The 18,587-nt window shown below is 44.7% G+C and overlaps 1 protein-coding gene and 1 long non-coding RNA gene across 4 annotated transcripts in view; one reads left to right on the plus strand and one right to left on the minus strand.

Annotated features, from left to right (window-relative positions):
* Tet1 (tet methylcytosine dioxygenase 1) overlaps window positions 1–18,587 on the plus strand; it is a 65,172-nt gene that overhangs the window by 6,623 nt on the left and 39,962 nt on the right. For all 3 annotated transcript variants that reach the window (XM_040732575.1, XM_040732576.1, XM_040732574.1), the window contains exons 2-3: window positions 4,611–6,586; window positions 18,241–18,294. In XM_040732575.1, coding sequence (XP_040588509.1) covers window positions 4,730–6,586; window positions 18,241–18,294 — 1,911 coding nt within the window. In that variant the 5' untranslated portion in view covers window positions 4,611–4,729. The remainder of the gene's footprint in view (window positions 1–4,610; window positions 6,587–18,240; window positions 18,295–18,587) is intronic.
* LOC121134393 lies at window positions 14,989–17,893 on the minus strand. The gene is made up of 2 exons (XR_005871468.1): window positions 17,370–17,893; window positions 14,989–16,151 (listed from the first exon to the last, which is right to left on the minus strand). It is a non-coding gene; the product is annotated as an uncharacterized LOC121134393 (long non-coding RNA).

Genomic DNA, 18,587 nt, shown 5'->3' on the forward strand with positions numbered 1-18,587 from the left:
AACTCAATCCTTTAACATTTTAATGAGTTAGCTATTGCTCTCAGACCTGCTTCCTCAGAAGGGGTGGGTCAGGTTTGGAGACTACCTCCTTACCCTTTGTCTCTCTTCCTTCTGTAATCTCCCTTATCTAGTTTGTTCCCCTCCCCCACCTTCTGGACATATCCTTCCTGGCTCCTTCATTACTTTCCCCCCCCCTTTTTTTTCTAACCTCAGGTCATTTGATTGTCCTTGTCTCCTATCCTATCCCTGTTCTTCTCTCCTGTGAATTCTTGGCATTGCTCGGTCGTTTTTCTTTTTGTTTCTTTGGTATTTCTCTGTAGCCCTGGCTGTCCTGGAATTCACTCTGCAGACCAGGCTGGCCTCAAACTCACGGAGATTTGCCTGTTTCTGCTACCTTGGTGCTGGGATTAAAGGCATGGGCCATGAGCACCCCGCAACATTTACATTTCTCTTTTCATCTTTTAAAATATATAAAATACTGTTCCTTAGTTTTTGTTGGTCCTTCCTTTCACTGTCTTTTTTGCTTTTAGAAGGACCTTTCTACCTCCATTTTTCTCTTCTTACCTTTTGACTATTTGGCTGCAATGAGACACCGGCCCCCTCCCATCTCTGTGGGGCTTCAGGGACGCTTTACATATGGAAGGAGGCTGCATCTGCTAGCTTTCCCTGCTGCATTTCCTTGAGCAGCCCCATGCACTCACATTTCCTGTGGTAGCGAACTGTCTAGGAACTGCAGCAGTCGCTGGCCCCTGCTTCCTTTCTATGTAGAATTTAGCTGCGGGGAGAACCAAGTCCAGTGGCAATTTTTTTTTCAAAAAACAGTTTTAAGTCTTATTTTTTATTTTGTTGTTTTTGGTCAAGTGAAAACACCTTTAAGTTCTCTGGGATGGAAATCAGTTTGCAAGTAGCTCTAGGCATGCAAATGATGCTTTTTGACCACTGCTGGTAGCAGGAAGGATTGCAGTATAATTTCAAATTGACTGTAGCCCAATGGTTATATCCATGCAGCAGCTACTGCCAACCCAGGGGGCTTCCAGAGATCCAGAATGAGGAGGGATGGACTTAACAGCACATTTTCCCCCCCTCTATTCCTGCTAGACCGGTTTTTATGTGTAACTTCTATGGCTGTCCTAGAACTTGTTCTGTAGACCAGGCTGGCCTGGAACTCAGAGATCCTCCTGCCTCTGCCGCCCAAGTCCTGCTATTAATACTTTGTTGCTTTTTCTTCATAAATACTTTTATTTAAAAATTGTTGGTGCGCAGTGTCACCCTCTGGTAAATACTATGTGTGTGCACTGTGTGTTCTGTACACGAGTGCTTGTGTAAGACCGGACAGCCTGTAGGCTTCTGATAACCAAGCTAAGTTTGTTTTCTCACTCAGCCTTGGCTTCTAGACACTTTACCTGCTTGAGCCATCCTCTATGCCCTGATTATTATTATTTTAAATAATTGCGACACAATCTTTTTTTTTTTTTTTTTTTTTGGGTTTTCGAGATAGGGTTTCTCTGTGTTGTTTTGGAGGCTGTCCTGGAACTCGCTCTGTAGACCAGGCTGGCCTCGAACTCACAGAGATCCGCCTGCCTCTGCCTCCCAAGTGCTGGGATTAAAGGCGTGCGCCACCAACGCCCGGCATTGCGACACAATCTTAAGAGCTCTTAGGGAAAAAGTCATAAAATCCACATATTGAGGCAATGTTTTTTTTTCTCCCGAGATAGGGTTTCTCTGTATTACTTTGGAGTTTTGGAGGCTGTCCTGGAACTTGCTCTGTAGACCAGGTTGGCCTCGAACTCAGAGATTCGCCTGCCTCTGCCTCCCGAGTGCTAGGTGTGTACCACCGCTGCCTGGCTCTAGAGGAGCAGCTGAGCCATCTCTCAAAGAAACAAAATGACTAGCTCATAGTAGTTTTAACCTATCCCCCACCCCCACCAAGTAGCCTTGAACATGACCCTCCAGCTTCTACCATACAAGTACTGGGATTAGTCGCACATACCACCCAGCGTGGCTTTTTTGTTTATTTTTTGAGACAGGCTCTTGATATAGCTCTGGCTGTCCTAGAAGTGTCTCTGCTTCCCAATGTTTGTACATAAGATTTCATTCTTGTGAGTCTACATCTATGCTGTATAGGTTGGTCCTCCTGCCTTTGCTTTTAGTTTTTTGCTGTATTTTGGCTGGCCTGAAACTTGCTTTGTAGATTAGGCTTGCTTGGAACTCACCAAGCTGCTTGTCTGCATTTCCACTGTTAGGATTAAAGGTATGTGCCAGCTCTCTGGCTTGTTTTTTTTTTTTTCCGAGACAGGGTTTCTCTGTATTGTTTTGGAGACTGTCCTGGAACTTGCTTTGTAGACCAGGCTGGCCTCTAACTCACAGAGATCCGCCTGCCTCTGCCTCCCGAGTGCTGGGATTAAAGGCGTGCACTACCAACGCCTGGTTTCTGGCTTGTTTTTTAATAATGCTATAATTTATTTGTATTTTGGGCTGGAGAGATGGCTCAGTGGTTAAAAGCACTGACTGCTCTTCCAGAGGTCCTGAGTTCAATTCCCGGCAACCACTTGGTGGCTCACAACCACCTTGAATGAGCTCTGATGCCCTCTGCTGGCAGGCAGGCAGAAGATTGGATACATAATATTAATAAATAAAATATTAAAAAAATAATTTATTTGTATTTCAAGATGGATTTTCCCATTGTTGCCCTGGCTGTTCTGGGATTAAAGGCCATGTGCCACCACACTAGGCATAATGTTCATTAAATTAAAAGTTAATTTTATGGCGTATTTTGTAATTAATCAATACTGTAGACCAACTTAATATGGCTACATTACATTTAGGGGGGGGGTTGGAAGGCCTCCCAGTATTCAAAAAATCCTTCACTTGGAGACACTTTAGTTTATCACAAAAGGTTACATTGCATCAGTGACTTCATGGTGATAAGCAATAAAGTTCAAGGGGCCCATGTTTCCTTCTGATTGTCTCTGAAGCTTGCTTGCCTGCCTGTTTAGTCATTGGTTTCTTCATCTACAGTTGGGATTTTAGGAGTCACTGACCTTTAAAAAAAAAAACGAAAAACTGTTCAGTTTGAAAAGACCTTATCTTCGAATCTACCTTCACACTCATTTCTTTGGTATTTGTTTTCTATTTGTGGGTGTGTGTGAGTGAGTGAGTGAGAGAGAGAGAGAGAGAGAGAGAGCTTGAGCAGTTATTTAACTACACTCTGAATTTCTAAGCACTTCATTTAAAAATAGAGAATTGACAAGATCAATTTGTAAACTTCCTTCAAAAGCAGATCCCAGGATATCCTCTGGCTTATCCAGATTACTGGCCCACAAACATGAATTTTAATTTTCTTTCCAGTTCCTAGGTTATGCTTCTATATGTCCTGCCATCTTTTATTTTGGTTTTTACGAGACAGGGTTTCTCCGTATTGTTTTGGAGGCTGTTGGTCCAACCGGCCTCGAACTCACAGGGATCCGCTTGCCTCTGCCTCCCGAGTGCTGGGATAAAAGGTGCGTGCCACCACCGCCCGGCATGTCTTGCCATCTTGATGGAAGATTAAAATACATACCTTGAGACTGTTAAAATTGTAGAGATTGGAATGAATGTCATTTCATAATGGAAACAGTTAATAGGATAACTTTTGGCTCCCTGAGGAAAGTTCTCACATTATCTGAGGGTGTGTGTGCCTCAGCACAGATGTGTAGGACCTCTGGAGCCCGAGTTACTACAGTGCCCCCTACGGATGTGGGGTTACCTGAAAGATGAGTACACTGAAGTTCTTCTGGCTTCCTATGTTTTTTTTTTTTTCCTTTTTTTTTCTGAGACAGGGTTCCTCTGTAACAGCCCTGGCTGTCCCTGGACCTTGCTCTGTAGACCAGGCTGGACTCCAACTCAGAGATCCACCTGCCTCTGCCTCCCGAGTGCTAGGCGTGTACCACCACCACCTGGCTTGTTTTCTTTCTTTTTAAAATGTACTTTTGCCAGGTGGTGGTGGCACATGCAGTCAAACACTCATGCACATAAACATTAAATAAGTAATTATTTTATTAATGTAATTTATTATAATAATATAATTTTTTAAGAAGAAAAGCCAGGCTGGGTGGTGGTGGTGGTACACGTCTTTAATTCTAGCACTCGGGAGGCAGAGGCAGGATGATCTCTAAATTTGAGGCCAGCCTGGTCTATAGGTCAGTTTCAGGACATATACAGATAAAGTTACATAAAAACAAGAACAAAACGAAATGAGTGTTGGCCTCTGTGTACATGTACCAAATGACAGTGCACCAAGGTACATGCCTGGTGCCCAAGGATGCCAGAAGAGGGCATCAGGTGTCCTAGGACTGAAGTTTCAGACAGCTGCCATGTGGGCTCTGGAAATTGAGCCCAGGTCCTCTGAATAAGCAAGCCATCCTGGCTTTTCTTTTCTTTTGAGAGTCTAATACTGTAACCCAGGATATCCTGCAACTCAAATGCTGTGAATATAAATTGAGCCACTCTGTCCAGCCAGATACTATCTGTATATTTATTTGGCAGTAAACATTCTGTTTCTTAAGTTATTAATTTATTAGCAAATATCTTTCTAGTAGTGTACAAAGGACTAATAATATTTTTTGTTTTAGACTAAAACCTCACGTGGCCAAGCTTGGCAACAGCTACAGATTCTCTTCAGAAGGAAGATTTTGCGAAGGACCCATGACTCTGAGTCCTGCTTCCCTGCATCTCTTCCTACGCTACAGCCATGCCTCGGTCCAGCCATGCAAAGCCTTCCAAATCAGTCAGGATGGATTTACACAAAAAGGAAAGCAGCCTGAAGAACACATTAAAGCGAGTGGCCAAACGTAAGTTGTCAGGGAAAATGAACCCTGGAAAACTGAAGGAATTAATTCAAAGAAGAGATGGTAAGAAAGAAACAGAAGACAAAACCTCCACACCTTCCAGAAGTCCTCTGACCAGAGCTGGGGCAGCCCGAATGAATGAGGATAGGAACCAAGATCTTTTTCAGAATCCAGAGTCCTTAACTTGCAAGGGGTTTACAATGGCTCTCAGAAGAACCTCTCTTAGCAGGCGACTCTCCCAGTCCCCAGTATTTACGCCCAAACGTAAGAAAGTGCCATCTTCTAAGAGTGTTTCAGAACAGCAGTGTAATCCTAATACCCAGGATGACACAGTGGTAGAGCACTCAGAAAATGATTCAGTCCCCAGCCAAGACCCCATTACGTCCCCAGACACAGAGAACCTCATTGGTGAAGACAGCTTATGTTTAGTTGAAGATGAAATCCAAGAGATAACCCAGTCTTTGCCTCAAAGGGTAGAAGAGTCCCAAAGCTGTCCTCCCACATATGGCAGTCCTACAACAGATACACTTTCTGGGCCACCAGAAGGGACACACTGTGAAGGACTACTCTCTCCTCAGACATCAACTGATGTCAGCACGTCCCCTCAGGAGTGTGCTCCTTTGCCTCAAAGATCAACTCCCGAAGACACCTCTCAGAAAAACACTAGCAATCAGTTTGAAGACTTGGGGTCACAAGCAGAGTGTCTTACGCTACCAGAGCCTTCTCCCATTCCAATGGGAAGTGAACATAACTGCTTTCCCATGTCTAATTTTAAGATGCTACCAGAATTGGATCTTAAAAACTGCATGCCTCTTGATGGGTCTATATATCCCACAGCGCTGATAAAATTCTTTTTGGCAGGATCACAGCCGGATATCCTCGGTGCTAAACCCCAAGAAGAACCCCTCAAAACTAACCCAGATCAAGGCGGGTGCTGCCCAGATCAGTTTCTGGATGCCACCTCTGTCCTAGGACAGGCTTTCAGTACTCTCCCACCTCAGTGGGAACTTCCTGGTGCTAACTTAGTTCCTGGTGAGGCCCTGGACAAGGTCTCAGACTCACCAGAAGATCTTGGTGCTATTACTTTAGTAAACCAACAAGAAACTATGAATGTGCATATGGGTCCTTCCTCAGACCTGCCTATCTTCCTGCCTAACCCTCCAAATACAGTTGCTACCTACAGTGCTCCTCCTCCCAGGCCTGAGCCCTACAGCTATGCCTCCTGTGGGCTGGAGGTCCAAGGTGCTATACCAATTTTAGCTTTGGACTCAGGATTTGTTCCCCAACCCCTACCAAATGCTGAGTTGAGTTCAATACCTCCAGTCATAGCTGCAAACGGTATACAAGACGAGAAGCAGTTTTGTGCAAACCCTTTTGCAGTTAACACACAGGGGTTTGCAATCGCCTCCGAGAATGAACTCCAGAATGCTCCATTGGATCTTACCCAGTGCTCTCAGGCTGCTCCCAGCAAATTGGAAGGAGGGGTGATTTCTCAGGTCAACACGCCCAGCTCAGCTGATGTCAAAACCACAGGGATGGCGACGCCAGTATCACAGGCCAGTGCCTCTTCTCTTTCACATAAACCTACACCACCAACTGTGGAGAGGAAGAAACGCAAGCCTTGTGGCGTCTGTGGGCCCTGCCAGCAGAAGACCAACTGTGGCGAATGTACCTACTGCAAGAACAGAAAGAACAGCCACCAGATCTGTAAGATGAGGAAGTGTGAGGTGCTCAAAAAGAGGCCAGATGCCACCGCAGGGGTAAGGGTGAGGCAGCAGCCACGTGGTTGGGGTATCTTTAAGGCTTGATGGGGCGCCCCGGGGTGGGTGGGGTGTTTCCCCGAACATCTCTCTGTAAGAACTTGTGAGTGATGTCTTTATCTTGTGGTGGAATGATGGGGGGGATTGAACCCAGGCCTTCCAGCAAGCTAAGTGTGTTCACTATCCTTACCTACTTCCTCAACCTTTACCAAATTCTTTTCTTTCTTCTTGAGATTGGTAGCCAAGGTTGTATGTAGCTAGGATTACCATAATTTCTAGTCCTGCATTAGGTAGTTAAGAACTGCCTGACACTCCTGCTCCAGGTTATGAGCACACCTGCATGAACGTGGTACATAGGAGCTCATACAGACATACATGAATCTTTTTTTCTTTATCTTCGAGACAGGGTTTCTGTATCTTTGGAGACTGTCCTGGAACTCTCTGTAGACCAGGCTGGTCTGGAGCTCACAGTAATCAGTAATCTGCCTGTCTCTGCCTCCCAAGTGCTGGGATCAAAGGCATGTGCCACCACTGCCCAGTTCTTTCTTTTTTCTTTTTTGGTTTTTCGAGACAGGTTTCTATGTGGCTTTGGAGGCTGTCCTGGAACTAGCTCTTATAGACCAGGCTGGTCTCGAACTCACAGAGATCTGCCTGCCTCTGCCTCTGGAGTGCTGGGATTAAAGGCGTGTGCCACCACCTCCCAGTCCTTTTTTTTTTTTTTTTTTGGTTTTTTTTTGAGACAGGGTTTCTCTGTGGCTTTGGAGGCTGTCCTGGAACTCGCTTGGTAGTCCATGCTGGTCTCGAACTCACAGAGATCCGCCTGCCTCTGCCTCCCGAGTGCTGGGATTAAAGGCGTGCGCCACCAACGCCCGGCTACCAGTCCTTTTTTTATATAATTTTATATAATGTATTTTATGTGCTTGGTCTGTGTGAGGGTGTTGGCATCCCTGGAACTGGAGTTATAGATAGTTATGAGCTGCCACATGGGTACTGGGAATTGAACCCAGGTCCTCTGGCCAGTTCTTTTAACCACTGAGCTACCTCTTATTTCCTTTTGCTTCTGAAATGCTTAATGTGTGCTATGCTGAACTCCTGGACTTATATTAGACTATAGTCTCAGCATTATTCAATTTGAGGAATTGAATATATATGGCTGTTTGCATACTAAACATGTATTCTTCCAATGATTTATATACCCAAATTATCTCAATCAGCACAGCAGTACCTTGAGCCGTTGTATTGTCTGGCATAATGCTGTGCTGACTGTGTATGCACTCTTTACTGGTCCAGAGCCCAAGGCAGTTCATCAAAGTGGAGTTAGTTGGTGTTAGTGGAGAACTGCAGCTAGGAACTACTAACCTTGATGATAAAAATATTATTGCAATGTTAGAAGGTTGTTATGGGGACCAAGGAGATAGTAAGGTGCTTCAAGTCTGATGTGCAGACCAGCCTACCAGTAAATGTTTTTGTTTTGCAACAGGGTTTCTCTGTGTAGCCTTGGTTGTCCTATAGACCAGGCTTGCCTCAAACTCTGCCTCCTAAGTGCTGGGATTAAAGGAGTGACCCACCAGCACCAACCGGCTCCAGTATATAAATGTAGTAAATTTCAAGAAATCATAAATTTTTTTTGAGACAAGGGCAGGTCTCAAACTCATTGTGTGGAAGACTGGCCTTTAATTGCTGATTTTCCTGCCTCTACTTCCCAACTTCCCATGGGGCAAGGTCATGCTCCCTTTGCTTTGTTTTGTGAGACAACTTATCACAGTGCTGCACAGGTTGACCTGAATCTAACAGCATCCTCCTTGCCTTAAGATCTGGCCAGTGTGGAGGGAACACCTTTTAATCCCAGCACCACCAAGAAAAGGAGAGAGAGGGAGATGGGAAGGGGGACAGAGAGGGGAGGGAGGGAGAGAGAAAAAGAAAATAAGCAGTATTCCTTTTATGATGGGTGGTGACCATAGCATGCAAACCCAAACAATCCCTTTCCCTCCCGGAGTTGGTTTTGGTCAGCATTTGGCCAGTGTAGCCAAATGCATGAGCTGGTTCACCTTTCACCGAGGACCCTGTTTCGAAAAACAAGGTAGATGACTCCTGAGGAACAGCTTAGGTTAACATGATTATATGGCCTCCACACATGCTCACATTCTCACAGTAACTGGGGGTCCTCAGAACAGCAGGGGACTCACCAGTTCTTTCCTGTCTGTGCAGAAGAAATTCTCCTGCCTGAGCATTGTAAATAAGCTGTTTTGTTCCTGGGTGAAACAGAATTCTCTTGGTTTCCATTGAGATAACCATGACAACAGCCATTTTCTTCTCTGAGAGACTTTTGGTGTCTCTGCATTTTTAGATATTTCTGCTCTACAGCTTGCTTTTATGTCATCCTATGCAAACCTATATTGTTTTTTTTTTAAAGATTTATTTATTTATTACATATACACCAGATTGAATTGTAGATGGTTGTCAGCCACCATGTGGTTGCTGGGAATTGAACTCAGGACCTCTGGAAGAGCAGTCAGTGCTATTGACCTCTGAGCCATCTCTCCAGCCTGCAAACCTATATTGTTAAAGAGCAAAAGTGAGGTCAGGACAGGAGGAAATAGGGGTGCAGGACAGGGATGTTGGATACAGTGCATATAGGATACACATAGCAAACAGTTCTTGCCTTTGTGTGTGAATCTCTTCTTAGAGAGCTAATTTGCAAGATGTGTTTACTGGGTACCAGAAATTAAAACAATTTATAAAAGGTTTGCCTATTTACCTGCATGTGTTTGCCTGCATGTTTGTAAGTACACTGCATGCATGTTGTCCACAGGTCAGGAGAGGGCATTAGATTCCCCTAGAACTGGAGTTACAGCCATGAGCCACCAAGTGGATGACTATAGTGGAAGCCAGGTCCTCTGCAAGCGCAGCAATAGCGCTGAAACTCTGAGCCATATCTCTCTAGCTCCTTAAAATTTTTTTTGGGTTTCTCTGAAGCCCTGGCCTGGATCTCTTTGTAGACTAGGCTGCCTCCAACTAGACTACCTGTGTCTCCCAAGTGTTGGTTCTAAAGGTGTGGGCCACCACCACTTTGCTTTAAATTATGCTTATTTTACTGAACAACTTTTCTACTTCTGTTAAGAACTGACAGCCAGCCAAGCCAGGTGTGCTGACTTAAGGCTGTAATCCCAGCTCCTGGGAAGTGGAGATAGGAGTTCAAAGCCATCCCTGGCTATTTAGAAAGCTAGCCTGGGCTGTAGGAGACCCTGCTTCAGAAACAAATCAAGGAAGAACAGAAATGAACCCATACTTAGTTAACCATACAACTTTTAACAATATTTAGATTTTGGTTTGCAACACTCTGAATAGGAGAGAGGGGCAAACTAGCATGACGTTGCTTTGGGCCAGACGCAGGTGCAAGACTGTCATTCTCAGGTTGGCCTCAAGTGTAGCCAAGGACCATGAACTTCTCATCTTTCTGTACCTACCTCTGTATTGTTGGGGGGGATCATGGGTGTGTGCCAACATGTGCTGCTGCAGATGGAACCTGGGGATTTGTGTAGGCTAGACAAGTTCTCTGCTAACTGCTACACCTGCAGCTCCATGCTGGGTAGCGGGGGCAGGGGTGGGATGGGTGGGGTGGGGTAGGGATGGGAGGGGGTGGAAGTATCTCTGGCTTTTTTCTAGTGGGGATAACTGAAACCAACAAATGCTAATTTACAGAGATTTACAAAGGGTTTCCCATGATAGATAAGGACAGTTTTCATTTCTTCTCAGTCTTATTAACAAATGTAAAAATTTTCAGATGTGTGTGAGGGGGAGGGAGAGGAGGAGAGAGGAAAGAGAGATACCACAGCACAGCATGTTCTGAGCATCACAGCCCATATGTGGAGGTCAAAGGACAACCTGCCGATGAGTCTTCACCTTGTGGGCACTGGGTTGTTCAGCTTGGTAGCAAGCACCCGTTACCCCCAAGCCATCTGTAATCTCATCTGATTGTATGTATCTCCACAGTACGGTATCTCATTTTCCTTAGTATTTTCAATGTTGAAGCTCAGAGCATTGCCCAGGCTTGTGAGCTTCCTGAACAGCTGTGTCTAGAGGGTATATCCAGTGCCTGGCTTTCACTATAATTTTGTTTCACATGGCAATTTTGTTTAACATGACAATTAATGGTGTCCTTATGCTGTGCTGTGATCTTTTTCCCCTCCTTTTGAAGTGTTTTCATGTTGAGCTTGCTGACTTGACTATAATCTTAGTGCTCAAGAGGATTGGTGACAGGATCAGTTAGGCTCATGACTTCAGGACCACCCTGGATAACATCATAACCTATCTCTGAGTTAGATACAGATTCGCCTTCCTCATTTTAAAAATTGAGTTCTCTTTTTGTTGAATGCTAAGAATCCTTATGTTCTAGACATTAGGGTGTAATTTTTGTTGGGATGCTGGGTTTTGGTGTGTGTGTGTGTGTGTGTGTGTGTGTGTGTGTGTGTGTGTGTGTGTATCTGTATCCTTGGGTGCTAGCTAATGAATCAGGCCCCCCTTAGGCATGCTAGGTGCCTGCACTACTATAGAGATACAGGCCCAGCCTATTTAATGTTATTCTTGGATGCACAAAAACTTGTTAAGGGCTGCAATGCTTATTTACTAACTAGTAATTCACAAGACCCTGTCTTCAGTCCCCATCAATAAAACAAAAATGAAACAAAAAGGCGAAAGTACAAAAGTTTCCCTGTCCTTTGTTGTCTGGCATCAAACATCATGATGCTGTGTGTGAGGCAATTGCCACTCAAACAGCTCCAAAATCTTGTTAGTTTTTTATTTTATTTTAATTAATCTATACATTTCCCTGGTTGCTTTAGCTGAACCTTTTTTCATCTAGGATTATAAAGTGAAATTAAAACCTCATGTACTCAACTGCTCTTGATCCCATGTGGCAGGTTTGTGGGGCTAGGATTCTTTTTGCCCCTCTTCATTCCTTTCCCCATTGTGCCTGGTGGGTACCAGAACGCAGTAGAGGTGGTTGCCATACAGATGCCGGTTGAGTTCGGTGATCATAGTATGGAACGTGTGTATATAGTGGATACAGATGCTGGTTGAGTTCGGTGATCATAGTATGGAACGTGTGTATATAGTGGATATTGGTTTCTGTGGTTTTCCTTTTTTTTTTTTTTTTCTTTTGGAAAAGGGTCTCACTGTATTCCTGGCTGACCTGGAACTTACTCTAATTTTAGCCACTAAAGTTCTGGGATTACAGGCATGTCCTGCAAAAGTCAGCAATATTGGTGTACAGCGACAGGCTGATAATTTGTGCATTTAGTATTTATTGGGTCTCCAATGTTGCTTGACACACTTTAATCTTACAATAGTGCTTTGCAAGATTTTCTGCCTCCAGCTACTTAAGTAAGAGGCCAAATGACTTGCCTAAGGCTGTAGTTGATGTGGGGTGTAGGGATGTGGTTTGGGAGGTCTGTTCATTTTATCAACATCTCTCTGAGCTTCGGTGATAAGCAGACTCTGAGGGCTGGAGGAGCAGAACGCAGCAGCCTGGTTGAGTGACAGTCATTGAAGGAAATGCTTTGGAATCCTAAATCCCTTTTCAGGTATAAAATATTTACCTTGTTTCATTGAATGGGTGAAGCATGTAAAGAGGACAGAGGTCAACAGGAATGTCTCCCTCACTTCCTTAGACTGACTAGTCTCATAATGTCTGCCTCCCCCGTGCTAAGAAGACAGCCACAGTGCTCAGGGTTCACTCTGGAGCCCGGATTTATCTGGGAGTTTCTGAGAACACAGATTTTTTTCCTCTTTAGTTTTCACTGTATGTAGCCCTGGCCTGCCTCTACTTGACCCAGTGCTAGGATTACATTGTACTCAGTCTTATTAATTATGGACAGCCATAATTCTCCAATGACATAATGACACTGGCTTCAAGTCAAGGATGCTCAGTGGAGTGTGGACACGTCCAAGGACATACTTATTTTGTATAAGACTGCATTGTCCCCTGCCCTCAAGATGATGAGGCTAGCATATCTTTGAGTTCAGAGCCAGCCTCATGTCTCAAGTAATAGGAGGGGGTGGGGGAAAATTGTCCATGTTAACAGCATTGGAGGACTTGAGCCATCACTCAGTGCACGTGCTGCTCTTGCAGGGAACCTGGGTTCAAAGCAACCACAAGACAGACCTCAGCCATCCCTAATTTCAGTTTTCAGGGCAATCTGACCCCCCATTTCTGATTTCCACATGTGGTTTATAGATATACATGCAAACAAAGCACATACATAAAATACTGTTCAGATTGTTTTTTGAGATACGGTTTCAACGTAGCTTTGTAGCCTGTCCTGGAACTTGCTCTGTAGACCAGGCTGGCCTGGAGCTCAGAGATCAGCCTGCCTCCCAAGCACTGGGATCAAAGCACTACCACCTTCCGGCTGTTTTTTGTTTTGTTTTTTAACTAAGATGTTTCTGATGGAAATAAGGCAATTTAAAAAATTTGTATCAAGTCTGCACTGTTAAGTACTTGTAAGGCAGGGATCAGCACGGCTGAGTGTTCTTCCTGACTTCTGACCCCAGACCTCAAACTGTGCACTGAATGTACTCCGACACTCTGTCTACGAAGATACCGATTATCTTTTAAGATGGCCTGCGGCAAGATAGCCCTGCTTTATTTTCTTCAGGCCAGCCCTGCAAGCTATACCTGACACCTGCAAGCTATACCTGAAGGCCTTGCATTGCAAAGTCCTAAACAATCACCCATGTCCAGAAACGGAGCAAGCATAGTGTGTGTGTGTGTGTGTGTGTGTGTGTGTGTGTGTGTGTGTGTGTGGTTTGTTTGTTTGTTTTGAGGCAGGCTCTCTCTGGCTTTGGAGCCTGTCCTGGCAATCACTCAGTAGACCAGGCTGGTCTCGAACTCACAGATCGCCTGTCTCTGCCTCCCGAGTGCTTGGGATTAAAGGCGTTTACCACCACCCTCCTACATGGAGGGCTTTTAATTTTATTTTTTGTGGAGTAAGAATGTCAAAGTTTAGCTATGTAGCCCAGGCTGGCCATTCAATGAATTGTTTAAATAATATTACTACTGTTATTGTGTGTGTGTCTGACTAAGTGTATACCACCCATGTTTGGGTGCCTGGAGGCCAGAAGAGGAGAGGGCATCAGATACCCTGGAACTGAATAACAGGCAGGTGGTTGAGAGCCAAGGAGCCAAACTCAGGTCGAAGAGCAGCAAGCATCTCTTCGGCTCTTGTTCATATATCTTAGTAAGTTATTTGGATGACAAAAAACTTTTTTTTTTTTTGGTTTTTCGAGACAGGGTTTCTCTGTGGCTTTGGAGGCTGTCCTGGAACTCACTTGGTAGTCCAGGCTGGTCTTGAACTCACAGAGATCCACCTGCCTCTGCCTCCCGAGTGCTGGGATTAAAGGCGTGCGCCACCAATGCCCGGCGACAAAAAACTTTTAGTGGTTGAAATCCTACCATATAACATTTCTAGACCTGTGGTAAGAGTTGGGGATTCCACTATAAATATAGGCTCAACATTATATATATTGGGGTGTGTTCTTTAGAAACAAGGTCTCTTTTAGCTCCATTCACTATGTAGCAAAGGATGACCTCAAATTTGCAAGCTTCTAACATGAATGTTGACAACATAGGTCTGAGTCAACCATTTAAGCTTATTTCTGTTTTTTTCACATTTGTTTCTCCCCCTAAGAAACGATTCTTTTCTGGGGGTATGGGGGCATATTGAGACAATGGTCACTCCATGCAGCTATGTCTGGCTTGGAACTTTCTCCAAGTCATGAGATTAAAGTTGTGAGCTATCACAATTCGCCTAGCACAAAATGGCAAAAAAATTTTCTCTATGTAGTCCTATATGTCCTGGAATTCACTCTATAGGCCAAAAGCTAATGTTAACTCAGAAATCTCCCTGCTGGAGCCACAAGGGGGTACCACCATACTTGGCTCCCAAACGCAAATGTAGGACTCAGACACTTAGTGTTTTTAGGTTCTCATTTGCCTTCCACTTGACTCTAAATAATGATATGGGGTGGTTCTCTGGAATCTTCATTTAATATATTATGTATGTAATAATTATGTATATGTGAATGTGACATGGCATTAATGTAGAATCCAAGATAAATTTGTGTTAGCCAGGCGGTGGTTGCTCATGCTTCATTTAACCCTAGCACTTGGGAGGCAGAGGCCAGCCTGGTCTACAAAGTGAGTGCCAGAACAGCCAGGATTGTTTACATAGAGAAACCAAAAAACAAAACAAAATAAAAAGACTCACTGTTACTTAAGCTCTGAACTGAGCTGTCACAAGATGCCGGCAGTAGAACAGATTGTAATGAGAATAGACACCCTGAGCCTCTGCACCCTCATCCTACCCCAGAGGTTTGTAACTGGGAGTCAGTGTGGCTCTGGGCACCTTTATACCTTTCTTTATTAAGTTTTCAGAACAGTACCTGTTTCCACATTCCCTCAAGTCACCAAATGCAATGTTGTGTGGGTTTACAAGAATCTCATGTAGCATACCTACTCAGTAAGCATGAACTATTTTGTGGGTATCACAGTAATACATTCATTTAAAAATATATATATAATATAATGTGTCATGGTAACTTAGTTAATATTGAACAATCAATGGGAAAGATACTGCTTTTTACATGTTGTATTCACGTGTGCAAGGGAGGAGAAAGGCATGGCACTATCTAGTAAGGCATGGGCTATCCTGAATGATTGGTTTATGGCCTTCTGCAGGTATGGCTGGTGGCAGAATGCTCTGGCAGTTCCTTGTAAAAAACATAAGACCATTGAGGTGGTTCAGAGGGAAAAGAAATAGTGGAAGGAGACAGTTAACTCCAAAACTAGTCGTTTGAACTCCATGTTAAGGAGTGTTTGCCCATACAAACACATGTATGCAAATAAATGCTTAATAACGTAAAAACTGATGTCCTTCAAAGTTGAACTTTTGACAACTAAATGATGAGGATGTGTTGTGTATGAGTTCTCCAACCTGGCCATGCATTTTCACTTGCTTCGTGGTTGCTTTGACTCCTCACAAAGCTCCCACTCCAGGGTTTCTCTGGGTAGCCTTGACTGTAGAACATGCTGCCCCTGAACTCAGATCAGTACTGGGATTATTAGTGTGTGCTTGCTGTGTTTGCATTGGTGTTATGGTTAGGTCAGAATCGTTTGGTTTTAGTTTAACAAAAAAACTGAACACCGTGGGTAGGGTGTGGTGTGCACCTTTCTCTTCTTTGTTTTCCCCTTCTTTCCTTCTTTCCTTCCTTTCAGATAGAATCTTGCTATATACAAATATGGCTGGCCTGATATTTGCTATGTGTCCCAGGTTGACCTTGAACTCATTAGTGCTGTCAGAGTTTCCCCTGGATGCTTCCAATGCAGGCATGGATATGTTCTTGTTGTTGTATGATTATTTGAAGTCAGGGTCTCATTCAGGCTGAAGTAGTAGTTAGTCAAAAGTGTTGTCACCATGTTTAGCTTCCTTTTTTTTTCTGCCCATCTGTGAATTAGTTAAAATTTGTCGATGGCAGGTCACTTCCGATGTGATGTAAATTGGGAAATCTGGGAATGGGAGTATGGAGTTCATTAGCAGAGCATTTACTTTAACATGCATGAGTCCCTGGGTTCAAGCCACAGCATAAACAAACAAACAAATAAGAAAATGAGAAAGCAACCCATGCTGTACAAGGAACGTGAGCTTTCGTAGCAGCCTCAGCCTCAGAAGGGAGGGTGATGAAACACAGGCCTTCCGGCCCTCACTCAGTTCGGAATTTCTGGTTGTGGGAATCTGTTCTGAATCCAACTGCAAGTGGAAAAGCCATTTTTGGCCTCCCAGCCAGGCAAGCCATCCTGCCAATCCTGCAAATGTACTGCAGAAACTTTGGCCCCAGGAGGCAGGAGCTTGGGCTTACTTCCCAAGATCTGTGCAGCTGTCAAGGTGGCTGGGATGGGACTGTGATCTGTCCCCATACAGCTTTTTGGCAGTGACCTTGGGACCAGCCCTACTTGAAACAACCACTCTGGTCCTCTGCCACTGGAGTCTTTTCAGCTGTTACAAGAAGCGCAAGGGAGCTAACAGGGGGGGATTCTGCTCTTGGTCCTGCCTTTCCTGGTGTCTGACAGGTGTCATGTGTTGCCAGAGTCGAATGGATGGCTACCACACACTGAGATGTGTGCATTACACACACACACACACACACACACACACACACACACACACACACACACACGGTTGAGGGAGTTGGTGGCATGGTCACCCCTGGCTCAGGATCAGCGTCTGGGGAAGTGGGTGGTTGGTTCCTAAGATGGTGTGCAGGCAGGCTCCACCTGGGGACTTAGTTGGTGGCTCTGGAGAGAGGCTTTCTTGCAATTGATCTTGGGAGAAGAGCCAGAAATGCCCCTTTCCTTCAAAGGTTCCGGTTGGAATCTGCGGCGAATTTCTTTGGGCACCCGAAGGTCACCAGCTTTACAGACTTCCATCTGTGTAGTCGCCGAGAGAGTGCCAAGTGTATCTTGAAAACGCCACCCCTTTTACCGTCTACATCCTGCCCTTGTTCTCTTCTAAGTGGCTGATTTTTTTAAATGCGACTTTGTCGTTGGACATTTATTGACAGAAATCAAATCGTTGTTTCTGGGCCAAGCGCCGGCTGCACCGAGGTGTGGTTCCCAGGAATGAGACATGCAGCCCAACAGCTGAGCCTGCGCTGTCCTCACTTAACCTCCCTGCCTTCAATATCGCCAATATTTAGTCTTGCCTTATAAAGTCAAAATGCACAATACCTTCCAGGGTTGCTGTGAGCTCCGATGCCCCCTTAGGCTCAGGGCTATCTCCTGCCGGGTGGTAAAGAGCAGCGCGCCCCTCCCTGCGCCAACCATCCCTGGTGCCACCCAAGAGGTTCCTGCTCAGGGAGACTCCGCCATCGATCCGATCCGATGGTGGCGACCTGGGGGATTTGCGAACATTGTCTCTTGCTGAAGCCTCCTGTGATTTCGGTGACGGCGACCAGATCCTCTGCAGAGAACTCCATGTCGCAGCTTGTGGCTGCCTGTGTCCTGTGGTGAGAGCCCAGCCTCACAGGAGATCCTTTGTCTGGGATAGTGCTAGGCTGCGAAGATCACTTTGGAGTCTCTAAGCTCTGCCTTGCCATTGGCTGCAGTCTTTGTGGGGCTGTTTTTGCAAAAGGCATGCCCAGCACGTCTACAGTGCTGGCAGGCCAGGGCTGCCTTTAAACACCATGATAATGATACCAAAAGCAGTTTGCAGAACTGCTCTCTGTGGAGGCTTCCTCTGCAGAAGTAGGCAAGATGGCTACCTCGTGGGCTTCGCCGTGAAGAATGCAGAGGCTAATTAAGAAAGACTTTTAGGGGGAAAAGGGGCATTTCCCTCCATCTTTATTTATGCAAGGTTGTTTTTTTTTTTTCAGTGACTTTTAAAGTATACATTTTACATGGGCTATTCAGGGACTGACTAATATGTTAATGGTACTAAATGGTAGAAGTTTTTACAGAGAAGTAGCAAAAATTCTTTTTGGAGGGGAAAGGTGGGAGCTGATATATATATGTATATATATATATATATGATATGTATGTATCATATATATATCACATTAATGGAGGCTCATTTCAATTTTACTTTTTTTTTTAATTTTAGGTTACAAAAGAAAACAAGAGGCCCCAGAGGGAAAAGAAGCCCCAGGTTTCAAAGGTAATCAGCTGTTGATTAATTAAATGATATTGTCTTTTCCCATTTCATATAGTATTTTCCTGTCACCTGAGGGTGAATTTGCAGCACAGTGGATGTGGGTTCTCCCAGGTTGTCAGTGGATTCATGAATTTTCACTCAACCACAGTCTGCTTCTCCCTCCTCCCTCCCCCCTTGCCCACATTAGCATCCCTTATGCTCAGCTTCTTACAAGTCTTGCACAGAAGAAAAAGTTTATATGCATAGTGTTGAGTAATTCCTTTTCCTGGCCAGCTCCTTTTGTGTCACCTGCATCT

Source organism: Mesocricetus auratus, unplaced genomic scaffold (genome assembly GCF_017639785.1).
Source record: "Mesocricetus auratus isolate SY011 unplaced genomic scaffold, BCM_Maur_2.0 Super-Scaffold_100027, whole genome shotgun sequence".
Lineage (NCBI taxonomy): Eukaryota > Metazoa > Chordata > Mammalia > Rodentia > Cricetidae > Mesocricetus > Mesocricetus auratus.